Source organism: Zootoca vivipara, chromosome 8 (genome assembly GCF_963506605.1).
Source record: "Zootoca vivipara chromosome 8, rZooViv1.1, whole genome shotgun sequence".
NCBI lineage: Eukaryota > Metazoa > Chordata > Lepidosauria > Squamata > Lacertidae > Zootoca > Zootoca vivipara.
The window spans coordinates 84,675,430-84,691,719 of NC_083283.1; the positions used below are offsets into that span (position 1 = coordinate 84,675,430).

Sequence of the window (16,290 nt, forward strand, 5' to 3'; positions counted from 1 at the left end):
CAAAGTTATTTTCTCCCTGCCCGTCTTTTGGGCACTCTTACCTTTACAAGGTTATATATTTGACACCAAGTTTTAAAACACTACGTACATTTTGGCAGTAGAGCAGATAATGCAGTTATTGCAAAACACGGGCCACTCATTGAGTTCTGATGATAGCATTTGATTTTACATGTACCTGTAGAAATTCTGCCCATTGATTCTGTTTATCTGCTGTCCTAGTATTTCTTGACTTGTATATTGTTAAGGACTGTGGCACTGGTAGTAGTTAAAGGAACAGATTTGGTCGTGTCTCCATGTTGCTACAGCACTGCAGCGGTTGCTCAGTGGAAAATCCAGCTGTTTATACAAGGAAACACAGCTGGCAAAAGAACATCCCAATCCTTGTATGGAAAACTTGTCCATTTATTGCATGCACAGTAAAGGGAAATGTCGACAGTGATAACCAGTGCAGACAGTCTATGGTCCTGGAATACTTAAGCACCAGAAGAGAAGCTTCTTTGAATTCTTTCTGCTGTAGTATTTGCATTATGTACTTAATGCACACCCAAGAAACTATTGTGCTCGTAAGTTTCAGTTGAGGAGGACAAGATACCACTTTCTGGTTACCTTAACCTATTGGTTACCTGAAGTGTTCTGGTCTACCATGTCTTTCTCTGCTTTGCTGTTTACCACCGTCAACTGCCCTTGGCTTATGGAAGGGCTGGAGTAAGTCTTCCTCAAGGAAATGTCTTCAGCTTCCATTGTGAAGAGGTTGGCTTCTATTTTTTCCAGATCATCTGTCCCGGCCTTTATCTTCGCACACAGAAGATTGATGTAAGTCTCATAGCGGCTTTTCTGTGAAGGACAATGAAACAGACCAAAAAGCCTGAGAGAGAAAGTCAGAAATGACCAGAGCAATAGATAGAGAGACAAGTGCTGGGGATTTCTCTTTGTGACCAGGAAGATGTGTTTGCTTCAAGGACGGGTAAGGTGTCAGCAAGGGAGCGACTACAGGACCCTAATCTGGTTCATTACATCACATGAATTGACATATAAATCTGCTCCATCCCCACATTTATCTGAATAATTTTGGGGAAACTTCTTTAAAAATCCATATAAATTTAATTCTTTTTTAAAAAGTTAAGTAATTAGGAGGTGGTTTAAGAGTTCTCCTTCTTCCCTCTCTCCCTTTCTTCTTCCTTTTTACACCTACCAGCCCTGGTTTCTGCCACAGCAACTCCCTGAGAGCAAGGACACAGCATGTAACCACCATGCACAGGAGGAATTGCAGTGCATTTTCCAACAGGAGCAGCATGCTAGCTTATTCGATGGTATGGAAGGAGGACTAGTGATGGGGAAAATGGCTTCCAGCTTGAGCTTCCATTAGTGTACTTTAGAAGTGGACTTACTCTTGCATGCATATTTTCTATCAAAATATGCATTTCGAAATACATTTTGGTTCATTATTGAACTGAGCTTTTGAAGGAGAGCTAAATCTGGATCCATGCCAGGATTAGTCCAGGAAGGCTTAATCAGATCCCTTCATCTTGAAATGCACAAATGCTTAATTCCTCAAGCATCATTACATGCACTTGAGAAGGTGTACCTCTTTTGGACAAGCCAAAACCCCAGTCATTCTCTCCAGGTTTATCCTATCTTTGTCCCACAGATCATTTGTCACCTGGAAAGCCTCACCTCAAATATTAAGTAATGCTCTTTCAGGCGATATTCTTCAGCCTCTTTCGACTTCAGGCCTTTCACTATTGGGTGTAGTTTATGCTCCGTTAACTCATCTGCAACTTGCCTCATTTTATTCTCATGTGACTGTAGCTGCTCATCCTGGAAGGCGAGGAGGAAGAGAGACTGACTCAAGTTCTTTAGAAATAAGCATGTATGCAAATATCTGAATTGGGTGCCCTGAACGGTTTGGGATCATTGTAGCGGAGCCTGCCTGCCCACCCGGGTCATCAGGCCTTTTCTATATCCTGCCACCAGCAAGGGTTCAATTAGTGAGTAGATATCAGGTGGACCTCTCTGCAGTGCTTTCTGGACTCTGGAACTCCCTGCCCCAGGAGTTCTACCTGGCCTCCTCTGTGAGGCAAGAACTTTTATTTCAACAAAGCCCATAGGCTTAGCTGGTTTCTGGGTGATCTCTCAAACTTCTTTCTTCTGCTCATTTTAGATTGTATTGTGTTGCGTTGTATTTTTAATTGTGTTGATTGTCTGCCACCTTTATGCTGCAGAAATAGTTTTGGAAATATTAGATATGGTTTTAGAATGAATATTAAAGAAAAGAAATAACATAAATAAACATGGTGGAAGGTAATGGGTGGTCTATCACCACTAGCAAGTTGACCCTAATGTCAAAGTTGCCACAAGGGAATCACTCTAAGGGTGAAAGGGTAGCTGTGGGAAGATCCTGGCTCCCTCTTGTGGGAGAGCTATTTTGGAGGACTTGGAGAGGAAGCAATAGTCAGGTTCACAAGCATAGCTGCCAAGTACCCCGTTTTCCCCGGGAAGCCCCCATTTTTACTTACCTTTTCCCGCTGGTCCCCTGTATCACTTCGTCTCCCGTTTTTCTCCATATTTTCTCCTGCCGGCAGCCATTTTTTTTCTTTCCGATTTGCCCTTCTATGGGCACCAAAAATGTCCACCGCCGGCTTCAAAAGTCGCATCTACGCATGTCCGGAAGTGCATAGACGCGACTTCCGGTGTCGGCGGCGGCCATTTTTTGTGCCCATAGATGGGCAGAGCGCACCGGAAGTTGCGTTGACGCACTTCCTGACATGCCTACAAGCGACTTTCGAAGCCGAGGGCAGCCATTTTTGGTGCCCATAGAAGGGCAAAGCGACACCGGAAGTTACGTCGACGCAACTTCCGGTGTCACACGGCTGCCGGTCCCGGATTCTGCAGTCCGGGACATGGAAGGTAAGTTCACAAGAATGACACCACATGCCTCTTCCCTTCAACAAGAGAGGTCGGGAAGGGTGAGGACAGAGGGCAGGCAGTTTGTTTTATCCCAGATTGCAATCTTGCTTCATTGTAGCACTATTATCCAATCAAAAGCACAATAAGAGCAAATTAAGAAAAAATGGGCCACGATGAAGACTTATGTATACATTCAGCACTTAGTTAGATGGCTTTCTGCCATATTTGTACATACACATGCTTTTTCCTTTTACCTGACAGAGCTTGGTTGTTGAAGATGGCAAGAGAGGACGGCAGAATTTTTTCATGGAGCAAATAGCAGCTGGAAATGCAGGGGCAGAAAAAATGGCCGCCACCAAGTTTATTCTCAGAATCCAGGACAGCATTTCTCCTTTGCTTCTATGGAGACCAGGCAGGGTGGAAGGAAGAGAGGGCCATTACACACAAGAGTAGGAGAGGCAGGATGTGTCAGAAGTGGGGCGGGAGAGAGAGAGAGAACACACATGCCAATATGATAAAAGTGAAGGGAGACTCAATACATTTCTCTTCCCACTAAGCAGCCTTTCTGAACTGCTGGGTGTGCATTGAAGCCTTTGCTAATGACTTGAGATCCAAACAGTTTGGGACCAGATTATCTGAAAGAATGCCTGGTTCAATATAGACCTGCCTACCCACTTTAATTGTAGCAGGGTCACCATGCTTCCTGTGGGAACCCATTACACAACCACCAGGAAAAGGGTCTTCTCTGCATCCACTTTGTGAATTTAAGGTAAATTAAGGTGGTTGGTAGGGATGCGGGGGGCGCTGTGGTCTAAACCACTGAGCCTTGGGCTTGCTGATCAAAAGGTCGGCAGTTCGAATCCCCGCGAAGGGGTGAGCTCCTGTTGCTCGGTCCCAGCTCCTGCCAACCTAGCAGTTCGAAAGCATGCCAAAAAATGCAAGTAGCTTAATAGGTGGGAAGGTAAACAGCGTTTCTGTGTGCTGCTCTGGCGTCGGTGTTCCATTGCGCCAGAAGCGGCTTAGTCATGCTGGCCACATGACCTGGAAAAAAACTGTCTGTGGGAGTGGACAAACGCCGGGTCCCTTGGCTTGTAAAGCGAGATGAGCACCACAACCCCAGAGTTGTTCACGACTGGACTTAACTGTCAGGGGTCCCTTTATGAAATAAGGTGCCACACAAAAGTCTTGTGGTATCTTAAAGACTAACATGTTTAGTCTAAGCTTTAGTTGAGTCTAAGACTGAGCATTCCCACATGGGTTCTGTTGGAACACTTACGGCGCTTGGAAGAGGAACACTCTCCAGTCTGCAGTCTTCAGCTTCAGCACATTGGATTTTTTGCTATAATCGGAGGCTTTTGTGGCTAAGGCATGGTGAATGCGGATGGCATTCTTTAGATCTACTTCAGAAAGATCTTTGTCAGGTTTGTATTCATCCTGTGAAGGAGAAGAGAGATAACAGTAATAGCAACTCCGATAGAATCATGCTGGAAGGGACTTGCTAGCTTTCCAAAACTGTTCCAGGCAGGTGTTTATCCAGTTTCTCCTTAAACACACACACATACACATCTCAAATGGAGAAAATAAAAGACAGAAGAGATTAATCAAATGACACCCGGCCAGGGACCCAGGTGGCGCTGTTGGTTAAACCACAGGGTCTAGGGCTCGCTGATCAGAAGGTCAGTGGTTCGAATCCCTGCAACGGGGTGAGCTCCCGTTGCTCGGTCCCAGCTCCTGCCAACCTAGCAGTTCGAAAGCACGTCAAAATGCAAGTAGATAAATAGGGACCGCTCCGGCGGGAAGGTAAATGGCGTTTCCGTGTGCTGCTCTGGTTCGCCAGAAGCAGCTTTGTCATGCTGGCCACATGACCCGGAAGCTGTCTGCAGACAAACACTGGCTCCCTCAGCCTATAGAGCGAGATGAGCACCGCAACCCCAGAGTCGGACACGACTGGACCTGATGGTCAGGGGCCCCTTTACCTTTACCTAGTTGGCAATATTAGTCTCATGGGAAAGGATAGAAGGAACAGTGGCTTTGATTCAAAGAACCATGAGTGGCAGGAGTTTGTTAGCACTGCTCTGTGAATTATTGTTCTAGAATAAAGTTTTGTGCAATGTTGCCTATTGAGTTGCAACATATGTATTATTAGAAACCTGAAGCATGATGCAGGCTGTAGTGTTTAAGTGTGTGGTGTATTTAGGCAAGTGATGTGCGCTGGGGTCAGGACCCATGTTGTTAGATAAAATCAATGGGGTGTTGCAGAGAGAAAACGCGGGTGGCTGTGTGCAGATTTAGTAGACGCGGTGACCAATGTTTCGCCCTACACGTGAGCAGCAAGTTGCATCAGTGCCAGCAATACGCAAATCCTTGGTTAGCCAAGAGTGTGACTTCACTGAAATGTGCACCACACAGGACAAATCCTTTTCCTTCAATAAACTTTATTGTTACAGACCAGTGAAAAATTGTGCTCTATACAAGTGGAAGGAGCTTTTGTGACGCAGCTCTCGTTTGACACCCCCTAGTGCCATTGACGTCAGTGCCTGTGTCCACGCACACACTTGCTCTCCTCCTCCTCTGTCGTGTTCCAGGGGACTCTCGCCTGGCCCGGATACATGGCTGTCCAAGAGGTTCTGAATCAACCCCTGGTGCACTGATCCATTACCCTCTCTCACTCTGCATGGGCTCTTTGTCAATGCCAGCCATTTCCCTCGTGGTGGTTGTGGCCATTTCTTACATGGGTTCTCCTCCACAAAAGTTAACTGGTGTTTTCCTTAGACCCCTCAGCTCCTGTCCTCAATCTTGCATAGCCCCACTAATATTCAGAAGTCCAGTCCACATAGCCTTGTACTCTTGTATGATCGTGTGATGCAGTTGGTGAACTCCTGGCAGTTGGACCTCATCATGCTAGGGTTCTTCTCAATCTGCCTTTTTCTGGGCCCACACATCCATAATGATATGTGGGTGGTGTTGGGTATCTTTCAGCAGGTGGGTAGTGCATGCTGTATGCTTCTGGTGGTGATGACGCACAGACATTTCTTGTCCTCCTATTATTGGTGGTTACACCTAAGGCAGAAAGAATAATAGAACAGATCAAACATGACAGAGCCAGCATACATTTTCTGAAATACATGTACACTTACAACATTCAGGTACACAAACAGCCCATTTAAACAGTGGTACCTCTACTTACGAATTTAATGCGTTCCAAACACACATTTGTAAGTCGAAAAAAATTGTAAGTCGAATCCCATAGGAATGCATTGGGGGAAAAAATTCATAAGTCAAAGCAACCCTATCTAAAAATTCGTGAGTAGAAAAAATCCTATCTAAACAGCATCCAAGATGGCGGACGGAGCTCCATTCGTAAGTAGAAACATTCGTAAGTAGAGTTATTCATAAGTAGAGGTAGCACTGTATGGTGATTCTCAGGTACAATGTGCTGATAACTTACATTTCATCAAACAGGTTGTCAGTTCAGAGAAGTCCTTGAAGTCTTTGTGGTCATGCCTAAAGTTTGAGGCGTCTTACCTGTGCATTGAATGACAGAAATATATCTGTAATATTCAGTACATAGATCAAGGAAATTATGCTAAATAGAAAACAATTAAAGCCAACCAACCATCAGATGAATAATTGCCGTTATGCCATTAACAGAAATTCCCACCGCGAAGTTCTTGCCAGGCTTCTGGGAAGAAAGTGTAGTACACACACAGAGTACAGAATTACTTGTAGAAATACACACTGTCATATTAATAGATGATTATTAAGCATTGCTAGAGAAAACTGACACCAGACCTCTCTGAAGGTCAACCAGAGGACCCCTTCCATGATCATCTCTGAGAAATGGGGAGAAAAGTGTGAGTCCGGGCAAAATTAAAGCAGAAACATTTGAAAGCATTTCCCAATCATAAGTGATGTTTTCCACATGGTGGAAATGTATAAAGGTGTCAAAGAAATAATGGAGGATTTTTAAAATCAAGGATTCTAAGCGACAAAGTCCAACTGCAATACCCATTGGTATTTTTTTTCTTCTATCAAAAGCATTGCAGGGGGTTGGGTCTCTTCCAACTCTACAATTCCATGAAATTCTGTAGGCCAGAAAAATAAAGTACTGTACTAGACTCTTATATTTTAGTCCTTTATATGTTTGCAAAAACGTAGAGATTACCAGCACCACCCAAAATCAAAGAATAGGTTGGTAAACTGTTGGACTTTGCAGCAATGGCTAAGTTGATACTTAGTGATACGATAGCCATGTTCAAATATATGAAAGGATGTCAAATAGAGGAGGGAGAAAGGTTGTTTTCTGCTGCTCCAGAGAAGTGGACACGGAGCAATGGATTCAAACTACAAGAAAGAAGATTCCACCTAAACATTAGGAAGAACTTCCTGACAGTAAGAGCTGTTCGACAGTGGAATTTGCTGCCAAGGAGTGTGGTGGAGTCTCCTTCTTTGGAGGTCTTTAAGCAGAGGCTTGACAGGCATATGTCAAAAATGCTTTGATGGTGTTTCCTGCTTGGCAGGGGGTTGGACTGGATGGCCCTTGTGGTCTCTTCCAACTCTATGATTCTATGATTCTATGACACATTTCCTTGAATTTTGGGAATGAAAAGAAAGACAACACAATAGCTTGATTAGATTGCAATTTTTTTATTAAATATAATGAAAGATGGGTTAATATCAAATATGAGTTATGGTTTTTGCAATGTTCCAATAATAATTAATTACAATAGCTAATAATGTAGCTTAAGATATAATAGGTATGCTGGCTTCTGGAGAAATTCTTATTAACTATAAATAATTTTTTTATCATCATCATCATCATCAATTTGGACTGTTTTTAATAGAAATCCCATCTACCATGAGTGGTTAATGTTTATGCGAACCTCTAAAAGAGTGGATCTATTTTTTATCTGCAGTAGTATTTGTAAAACATATTTAACACATATGTGAAAACTGTTCAGTTGGTTTTTTTCCAGCTATCTTTGTTTTCAGGTTGTTCATAAATGAAATTGTACAGACTTTAATTTTATATACAGTATTGGGACTTCCGTTTCAGGTTATGAACTTGTAGAGTCACTCCCCTGGGCTCTCCAAAGTCCGTCCCCCTCCTCAAATTGGAGATAATGGGGGATAGCAGGGGATAGTCTCCCTCTTCATGCCTCCGATGAAGTTTGTTGTGTCCCATTTCTGCAATTGTGTGTGTGTGTGCGTGTGTGTCATTTAGAAAATACCTAAAGGCAGCCCTGTTTAGGGAGGTTTTTAATCTGTGATATTTTAATGTATTTTAATGTGTGTTGGAAGCTGCCCAGAGTGGCGGGGGGGGGGGGGGACCGGCCAGATGGGTGGGGTATAAATAATAATAATAATAATAATAATAATAATAATATATTATTATTATTATTATTATTATTGTGTGTGTGTGTGTGTGTGTGTGTGTGTGTGTGTGTGTAATCAGCACAAAATTGTGACACTCTGCCTCTTAATGACTGATGGTTTGCTTTGCTGGGGGCACTGTTATACAGTGGTTCCGCTCCTTCCTTCTGGGCCGTGTTCAGAAAGTGATGGTGGGGGATGAGTGTTCAGACCCCTGGGCTCTCACTTGTGGGGTGCCTCAGGGTTCCGTTCTCTCCCCCATGCTTTTTAACAGCTACATGCAGCCGCTGGGAGAGATCATCAGGGGGGGTTGGGCTGGGTGTTCATCAGTATGCGGATGATACCCAGCTCTACCTCTCTTTCAAATCAGAACCAGTGAAGGCGGTGAAGGTCCTGTGTGAGTGTCTGGAGGCGGTTGGAGGTTAACAGATTGAGGTTGAATCCTGACAAGGCAGAAGTACTGTTTGTGGGGAACAGGAGGTGGGCAGCTGTGGGAAACTCCCTGGTCCTGAATGGGGTAACTGTGCCCCTGAAGGACCAGGTGTGCAGCCTGGGAGTCATTTTGGACTCACAGCTGTCCATGGAGGTGCAGGTTAATTCTGTATCCAGGGCAGCTGTTTATCAGCTCCATCTGGTACGCAGGCTGAGACCCTACCCGCCTGTGGACTGTCTTGCCAGAGTGGTGCATGCTCTAGTTATCTCTCGCTTGGACTACTGCAATGCGCTCTATGTGGGGCTACCTTTGAAGGTGACCTGGAAACTACAATTAATCCAGAATGCGGCAGCTAGACTGGTGACTGGGAGCAACCGCCGAGATCACATAACACCGGTCTTGAAAGACCTGCTCCCAGTACGTTTCCGAGCACAATTCAAAGTGTTGGTGCTGACCTTTAAAGCCTAAACGGCCTCGGTCCAGTATACCTGAAGGAGCGTCTGCACCTCCATCGCTCTGCCCGGACACCGAGGTCCAGTGCCGAGGGCCTTCTGGCGGTTCCCTCGCTGCGAGAAGCCAAGTTACAGGGAACCAGGCAGAGGGCCTTCTCGGTAGTGTCACCCGCCCTGTGGAACGCCCTCCCACCAGATGTCAAAAAGAAAAATAACTACCAGACTTTTAGAGGACATCTGAAGGCAGCCCTGTTTAGGGAGGCTTTTAATGTTTAATCGATTATTTTATTTTATTTTTCTGTTGGAAGCCGCCCAGAGTGGCTGGGGAAACCCAGCCAGATGGGCGGGGTATAAATAATAAATTATTATTATTATTATTATTATTATTATTATTATTATTATGCAAGTTTCTCAGTGATCATATTCCAATTTGCATGTCAGCCCACGAGGTGCAGATCAAGGAAGTTTGTGAAAGAAATTGGACTCAACAAATTCATCTCCCCTCCCTACCTAATAGTGAGGAGGAGTGGAGGGGGGCAGATATTTTTTCCTTCAGGAATTTCTTTCTTGCAGGGATGTTCCATTTTGCCAGCATTTGCTAACTGAGGAATATAATTGCGCAAGTCTCATGGGGACCTACTTTTTGGTGCCGAAGGCATCAATAGTAGTGTCATTACCCCAAAATGCCTGAATCAATTAAAACTTTTTTTTGCTAATGATTATTTTAATCTCTTTTAAAGGTCATCTCTCCTCTGCTGTGACAGGGGAGTTTAAATTAAATATTGTGACACTTAAGACTGAAAGCATATGTCTAATCCAGCGTCCCCAAACTAAGGCTCGGGGGCCGGATGCGGCCCAATCGCCTTCTAAATCTGGCCTGTGGGCGGTCCGGGAATCAGCATGTTTTTACATGAGTAGAATGTGTCCTTTTATTTAAAATGCATCTCTGGGTTATTTGTGGGGCCTGTCTGGTGTTTTTACATAAGTAGAATGTGTCCTTTTATTTAAAATGCATCTCTGGTTTATTTGTGGGGCATAGGAATTCATTCATATTTTTTTTCCAAAATATAGTTTGGCTCCTCCACAAGGTCTGAGGGACAGTGGACTGGCCCCCTGCTGAAAAAGTTTGCTGACCCCTGGTCTAATCTTTTAAACCAAGCACGACACACATGGATGACAACAGCCTCTCCCCATTTGGGTGAGCTTTCCTTTCCAGTACTTTCAGTTCTGTGAAGGATGTGGGCTTTCCCTCTTCAGTGCTGAAGGACAAATTTTACAAGGTTCCAGCCTAACCTTCAAAAAGATACCTCACAGCACTCAAGCAGGGGGTACAGGGGGCTGAGCAGGCTTGCAAACGGCAGCAACCTCCGGGTTGCTGAAAGGAAGTGGTAGAGAGCAAAGAAGAAGAAAAATCATGGCTGCTCTGTGGCAGATGAGTGATCAGCCTGGTGCTCTCCCTGAAAATCAGCTGCATCCTTTTATTCTTCTTTTTTAAGTTCACAAAAACGTTCAAAAGAAACACTAGAAGTCTCCATTTTCCTATGACATCTGCTACCTCCCCCCCCCCAAAGGGAAAACGGCTTACCTTAGAAAATAGGGTCAAAGTAGCAAGTGGCATAGGGCTCCATCAAAGATGGGAACGGCCTACTGCCCCCACCCTCCATTTGAGAAGTGAGCGACGCTCTTCATGTACCGACCACTTGCAGCAAATCCCCCAGGATCCCCAACGGCAAGAGATATTGTGAGTACTATTGCCTGGTTGTGTCACTCGCTTAACTTTCTTCTGGAAAGGAAGACAGACCTGGCAAGCTACTCCCATCTTCTCAGAGGCTTCCCCACTACCTGGCCGGTCTCCCCCTTCACCAAGGAGACTCCCCCCCCCTTAGAATGGAATAGAAGGCACCAGAGAGCTCAGGAATATGAGCAGAACTGAGGGGGGGGGAGCCTTCTGAAATACACTCGGAGTCGAGAGTGAATTTCATGCTCTTTATTCAGCTCATAGTCATCAAGGAGAAGAAGAGAAGAAGAATGCCCTTTTCCCCAAAACCATCTGCTTATATACATTATTTACACAATGGGCTTCGCGTGATTGGCTACTTCAGGGTTACACCTGTGGGCCAATCAGTTTGTGGATTGACTTCTGCCAGCAGCCTGATTGGCTGCTCCTGCAGGCCAATCAGGTTGCGGATTCACTTCTGCCAGCCGCCTGATTGGCTGCTCCTGCAGGCCAATCAGGTTGCGGATTCACTTCCATCTGGAGTTGGATTGGGTGGCTCCTGCGGACCAATCAGACTGCTGATTCTGGATCCTATTGTTCTATGATTCAGCTCAGTACATAACACCTTCACAGCAGGGTGTGCCCACTTTGATTTTTGCCACAGCCCACCTTTACCCACCCTTTATTGTCACAAGTATCTGGCTCACAATCTTGTGAAACAGGATGCTGGATTAGATGGGGCCCTCAGTCAACTCCACTATATGCTGAATTCATTACTTATGGTGTTTGTTTTAAGTGAAAATCCTTGCACTGTGGAGAGTTAACTTGGTGGGAACCCACAGAACTCTCAGAGTGTTAAATAATCCGTACCTTTTGCAAATACAAGATGGTTCCTTTCAGAACAGCATAAAACTTCTTCCATCCTCTTCTTCCTCTGGGAGCTGAAAAACATGCAATTCAGGTGATTGCAGCGTTGATATGAGACATCACAGCAGATCCACAGAAATACAATTTTTGAACTAATCCACAAAAGACTGCAATTATGATGGGGTGAGGGGGTAATACGGTGAAGTGATTATCAATAGAAAGGGGAGAGAAATTTAATCCAGTTAACATTTAAAAGTGAATTTAATATATTTGCACTTTCTGAAACAACGTGAGAGCCAAAACACACTTAGCTGATTCTTGTGGTGCAGTTCTCTCAACCACCAGTGTTTATGAAAATGAAAATTAGGCAAAAGTGTGCATGAAAACAAACATAGTGAAAATAACATTAAAATGCATTATATTAGGAGAAATTGCTTGCAAAAATGTCAAAAGTGCATAAAAATACATAGGTTAAAGTAAAAATCCATGCTAACATGCTGAAGAAATCTTATTTTTTTTTTAAAAACAAACAAACCCCAAAACCACAAATTGCTGCAGAAACATGAGGCATTTTAAGGAAAACTGCCACCATTAGCCTTGGCAAAGGTCTTCCCATTAGTCCATGTGTGGCCTGTTTATGTGCATAAGGACCTGTTTATTTCACACCCAGCAATGGTGTGAGAGTCACTTTCCTATGGCTTCTTCTCATGCTACTCCAGTAACATTGGTGGGAATGGTGGTGAGGAATTCCAGTAATTGCTTCCACCTTTGGCCACCTCATGAGAAGAGAAGACTCCCTGGAAAAGACCCTGATGTTGGGAAAGATGGAGGGCACAAGGAGAAGGGGACGACAGAGGACGAGATGGTTGGACAGTGTTCTCGAAGCTACGAACATGAGTTTGACCAAACTGCGGGAGGCAGTGGAAGACAGGAGTGCCTGGTGTGCTCTGGTCCATGGGGTCACGAAGAGTCGGACATGACTAAACGACTAAACAACAACAACAAGCATTGTCTCATCTGGAGATAGCAGCATTTACATTGCCAGGAACCATACAAACAAATCCCGAAGTTACCAGTGTGGTGTAAGGAGAAGCCATGAAGAAGGAAATCCCATGCTATCACCAGTAGCTAAAACAACCCTGGGAAAATATGAAGGGTGATACATCCCATGCTTCCTTGTTGTAGCCCAGGCGTGCATCAGTGAAAAGCCAGACTCTCTCCCTGAGCCCAACCATTTCAAAACAAGTGTCTCTGCCACTCTACTGGACATCTCTTGCCCTTCAATACGTACTTCTCTTCCCATCCATGTCAGCGTGGGTTTTCCGAGTGAGGATGCCATGCTTATAGGTTACAGCATTCTGGGCCTGGGGGACATCCAGGAATGGATTGCTGCCATCAACTATCCTCGCCAATTTCTTTGTGCTGGCACCAAATTTGTCATCCACCAGTTCCGACAAAGACTTTCTGAGCTCATCTTCATCACTTGGAAATAAAGTGAAATAGAGACGTTAAATAAAGAAGTGGTGAGTGCATTCACACTATAATTCTACAAAGATTCAGGAACAGTGGAGGAGGGTTTGCTGGCCTCTTCCATGTCTGTGCTCCTCAGCTGCTGAGACTAACAGCATCGATTCTCCTCCTCAAGAGAAAGAGTTGCAACAGAAGTCTAACTTATGGCTAATGCACATATTGTGTACTATCTGGCAGGAAAGCATATCTGACAGCAGAAAGATCAAACCAGAGCATGAAGGTAGCTCTACCATCTGCTGGGAAATCTCTCTGCTTAGATGTTGAAATGTCCTAGATAGTGTCCTATTTTATCATCAGTTTACACCAAAGGGTGTCAGTTCTGGAAACCATATACCTGTCTTTCAAGGCTAATGAGTTCGTCACCTGCCTTGGGTATTTTTGAATGGTGTTTCTCCTCCTCCTTCCTTCCTTCCTGCATGCGTTTATTTATTTAACCAGATGCTCAGATGCACTTTCTTTGAACTCACTTATATAACACTTCCCTCAAATGCTAGTGTTTTACACACAGCCAAATGGAGATAGACAGCTAGCTCCCTCCAGTGGCTCTTTTAAATTAATATTTCAGTGGAATGTACAGTATATTGCCACACTCTCTCTCTCGAGTAAAACTGACTTTAGCAAAAAGAAGACTATGTTTTGACGACCCCAACAACAACAACAAAAACCCATAACACCTTTCTCTAGTGCTCTGAATACTTGAAACTACACATCTGCCAAACCGTCCTGAAAAATGTCATTAGCTGGGCATGTATTTCCTCAGAAAACCAGGTAACAAGCAAATTTAAGCTTTTTTAGACCCAACCTGTACAAATTGTTGTGACCCACGAAGCCATCTATTAGGCTGGCAGGAGAATGATCATATACCCCATTTTACAGTTGCAGGCAATAATATGTTTATTAAACTCCTGCTGGGCTGCCATACCTGGCTAGAGGATGGCTGTTCGTTTGATGGGTCAGAAATAAGGATGCTGGCCGTTGGGTTGGGGTGTTTGGAAATTTGGGGCAGCCTCATAAAAACTAAGGAGCTAAATTCCCTCAACTGCTGGGCCCACAAATCTGTCAGAATAGTTTCATTTTAAGAGTTGGCAACCCTAGTCCTAAATTGTGCAGGCCTGCTTTCCATGCTATTAAAATGACTCGAACTTGATTTTGCCTTAAAAGATCATTATGTAAAAGCTGAGCACAAATCCCTGTGATGTAATACTAGGGCTATATATAGATGACTTTTTCCTAGTCAGATTGCTTATTGACCCATTTTCTTCCTATGGCAAATGTCCCTGCTGCTTTTTGAGTGGCTGTTTCAACCAGCCAATTAGATAATGACTGTAATCTAACTAAATATGATATGCAGTGCTCCCCGCTCCAAAACAATGTGAGAGCCATATCTTCACGATATTTGGCATTTTCAGAAGGAAATAAAAAACACTTTACAGTATCCTTATCCACAACTGTACTCAAGCAGTTTTTTAAAAAATGAGGTGGCGGGTGCAGGGGCGTAGCCAGGATCAAAACTAGGGGAGGCAAGCCATGGTCGTTCAGGGGCGGGGCCAAGGCACGGGAGGGGAGGGGCCACGAAGTGGGAATGTGGGCGGGGCTAGAGGGCCAGTGAGCCCAATGACATTGTGGCGGTGGCGGCAGCGGCCACCTTGTGCTTCTGGGGCTGGCAGCGTTGGTAGCTACCCTGCTTGGCTGGAGAGGATGGAAGGGTCGGGCAGGCGAGAGGGGGTGGCAGCGCGGGCGAGGGCGAGGCAAGGCATGGCCGCAGCCACGACGGCTCCAAGGCGTTGCTGCATATCAGCATATTTCAACCATGTCGTGGGTTCAAGCCCCACCTTAGGAAAAAAATCCTGCATTGCAGCGGGTTGGACTAGATGACCCTTGTGGTCCCTTCCAACTACAATTCTATGATTCTATTGATATATTACCATAGCATATGCATCATTCTGCTTTCTTGAATTGTCCTACTCCTAGGCATAGCAGCCAACTCCTAGAGGCCTAGGTGCCTCTCCCCCCCCCCCCAATTACTGGTAAATACCGTATTTGAAAGAGTCACCCCCCCATGTTGATGGGCTTTCTATGTGGGGCTTATCTGCCCCCCCCCAGTATTTTATTAAGGATGGAAGAGGGAGGGAAGGAAGGAAGAAATAGAGACAGGGATAACTCATATTTTTGGGTGCCTCTGGGTAACGCTGTGATGCTGGAACTCTGCAGCAAGAGGAGTCTTGTAGGCAGCTTTCTCTCTGCTTGATTTACAGCAGGCACGTCCAACAGGTAGATTTTGATCTACCAGTAGATCACTGGATGTCTGTGGTAGATCACTGGTAGGTCACTGGCACCCCTAAAAAAAGCTCACCCAAAATTTTCCTCCTCCCTAAAAAAAGTTGAACTATGACCTGAAGCCCTAAACAAAAATGGGCCTCCCTCCCTCCTAAAAGAAGCTCAACAAGTTTGACCTAAACCCCAAAAAACAGGGCTTCCCTTCCTTAAAAAAACTCAACAGCTTTGACCTGAACCCCCCAAAAGGGGGTAGATCACTCCCAGTTTTTAACTCTGTGAGTAGATCAGAGTCTCTTGGGAGGTGGCCACCCCTGATTTACAGTATACAGATGCAGGAGGAGGGGCAGGCTGGAACACCTGTGCTTTTTATAAACATCACTGTGTCTGTCAAAGCTACAGGCCCCCCCTTTCTTATTCACTTCCTTTTAGCCTTGCAGAGCCACCTTAGTCAAATTGAATCCTCTGCACCCTCATTAAATCGTCAATAGAACTCTTAATGTGATTCCTGAATGCTCATTAACAACTCCCACTCAAGAACAATAGGGTGAATTGGTCAGCTATCGAAACTTGCCTGGGGATATCTGCTCCATTGTCTTAACTGCTTAACTATTGGTAGCCACTTTGCTTTATTTATTTGATGTGTTTTTGTTACAGCTGTGTGTCCCCCCCCCCAGCAAGCGGAGACTTAGCTGCTCTTGCTAAAGCAAAGCCCTTTCCACTTCAGTTTTTGGAGG

The 16,290-nt window shown here is 44.7% G+C and overlaps 1 protein-coding gene across 1 annotated transcript in view; it reads right to left on the reverse strand.

Moving 5' to 3' along the window:
• Positions 1–606: 606 nt before the first annotated feature.
• PSD2 (pleckstrin and Sec7 domain containing 2) overlaps positions 607–16,290 on the reverse strand; it is a 40,825-nt gene continuing 25,141 nt past the window's right edge. The window contains exons 9-14 of the mRNA XM_035103483.2: positions 13,041–13,231; positions 11,753–11,823; positions 4,184–4,341; positions 3,162–3,306; positions 1,675–1,818; positions 607–834 (exon numbers count right to left, since the gene is read on the reverse strand). Coding sequence (XP_034959374.2) covers positions 613–834; positions 1,675–1,818; positions 3,162–3,306; positions 4,184–4,341; positions 11,753–11,823; positions 13,041–13,231 — 931 coding nt within the window. The 3' untranslated portion in view covers positions 607–612. The remainder of the gene's footprint in view (positions 835–1,674; positions 1,819–3,161; positions 3,307–4,183; positions 4,342–11,752; positions 11,824–13,040; positions 13,232–16,290) is intronic.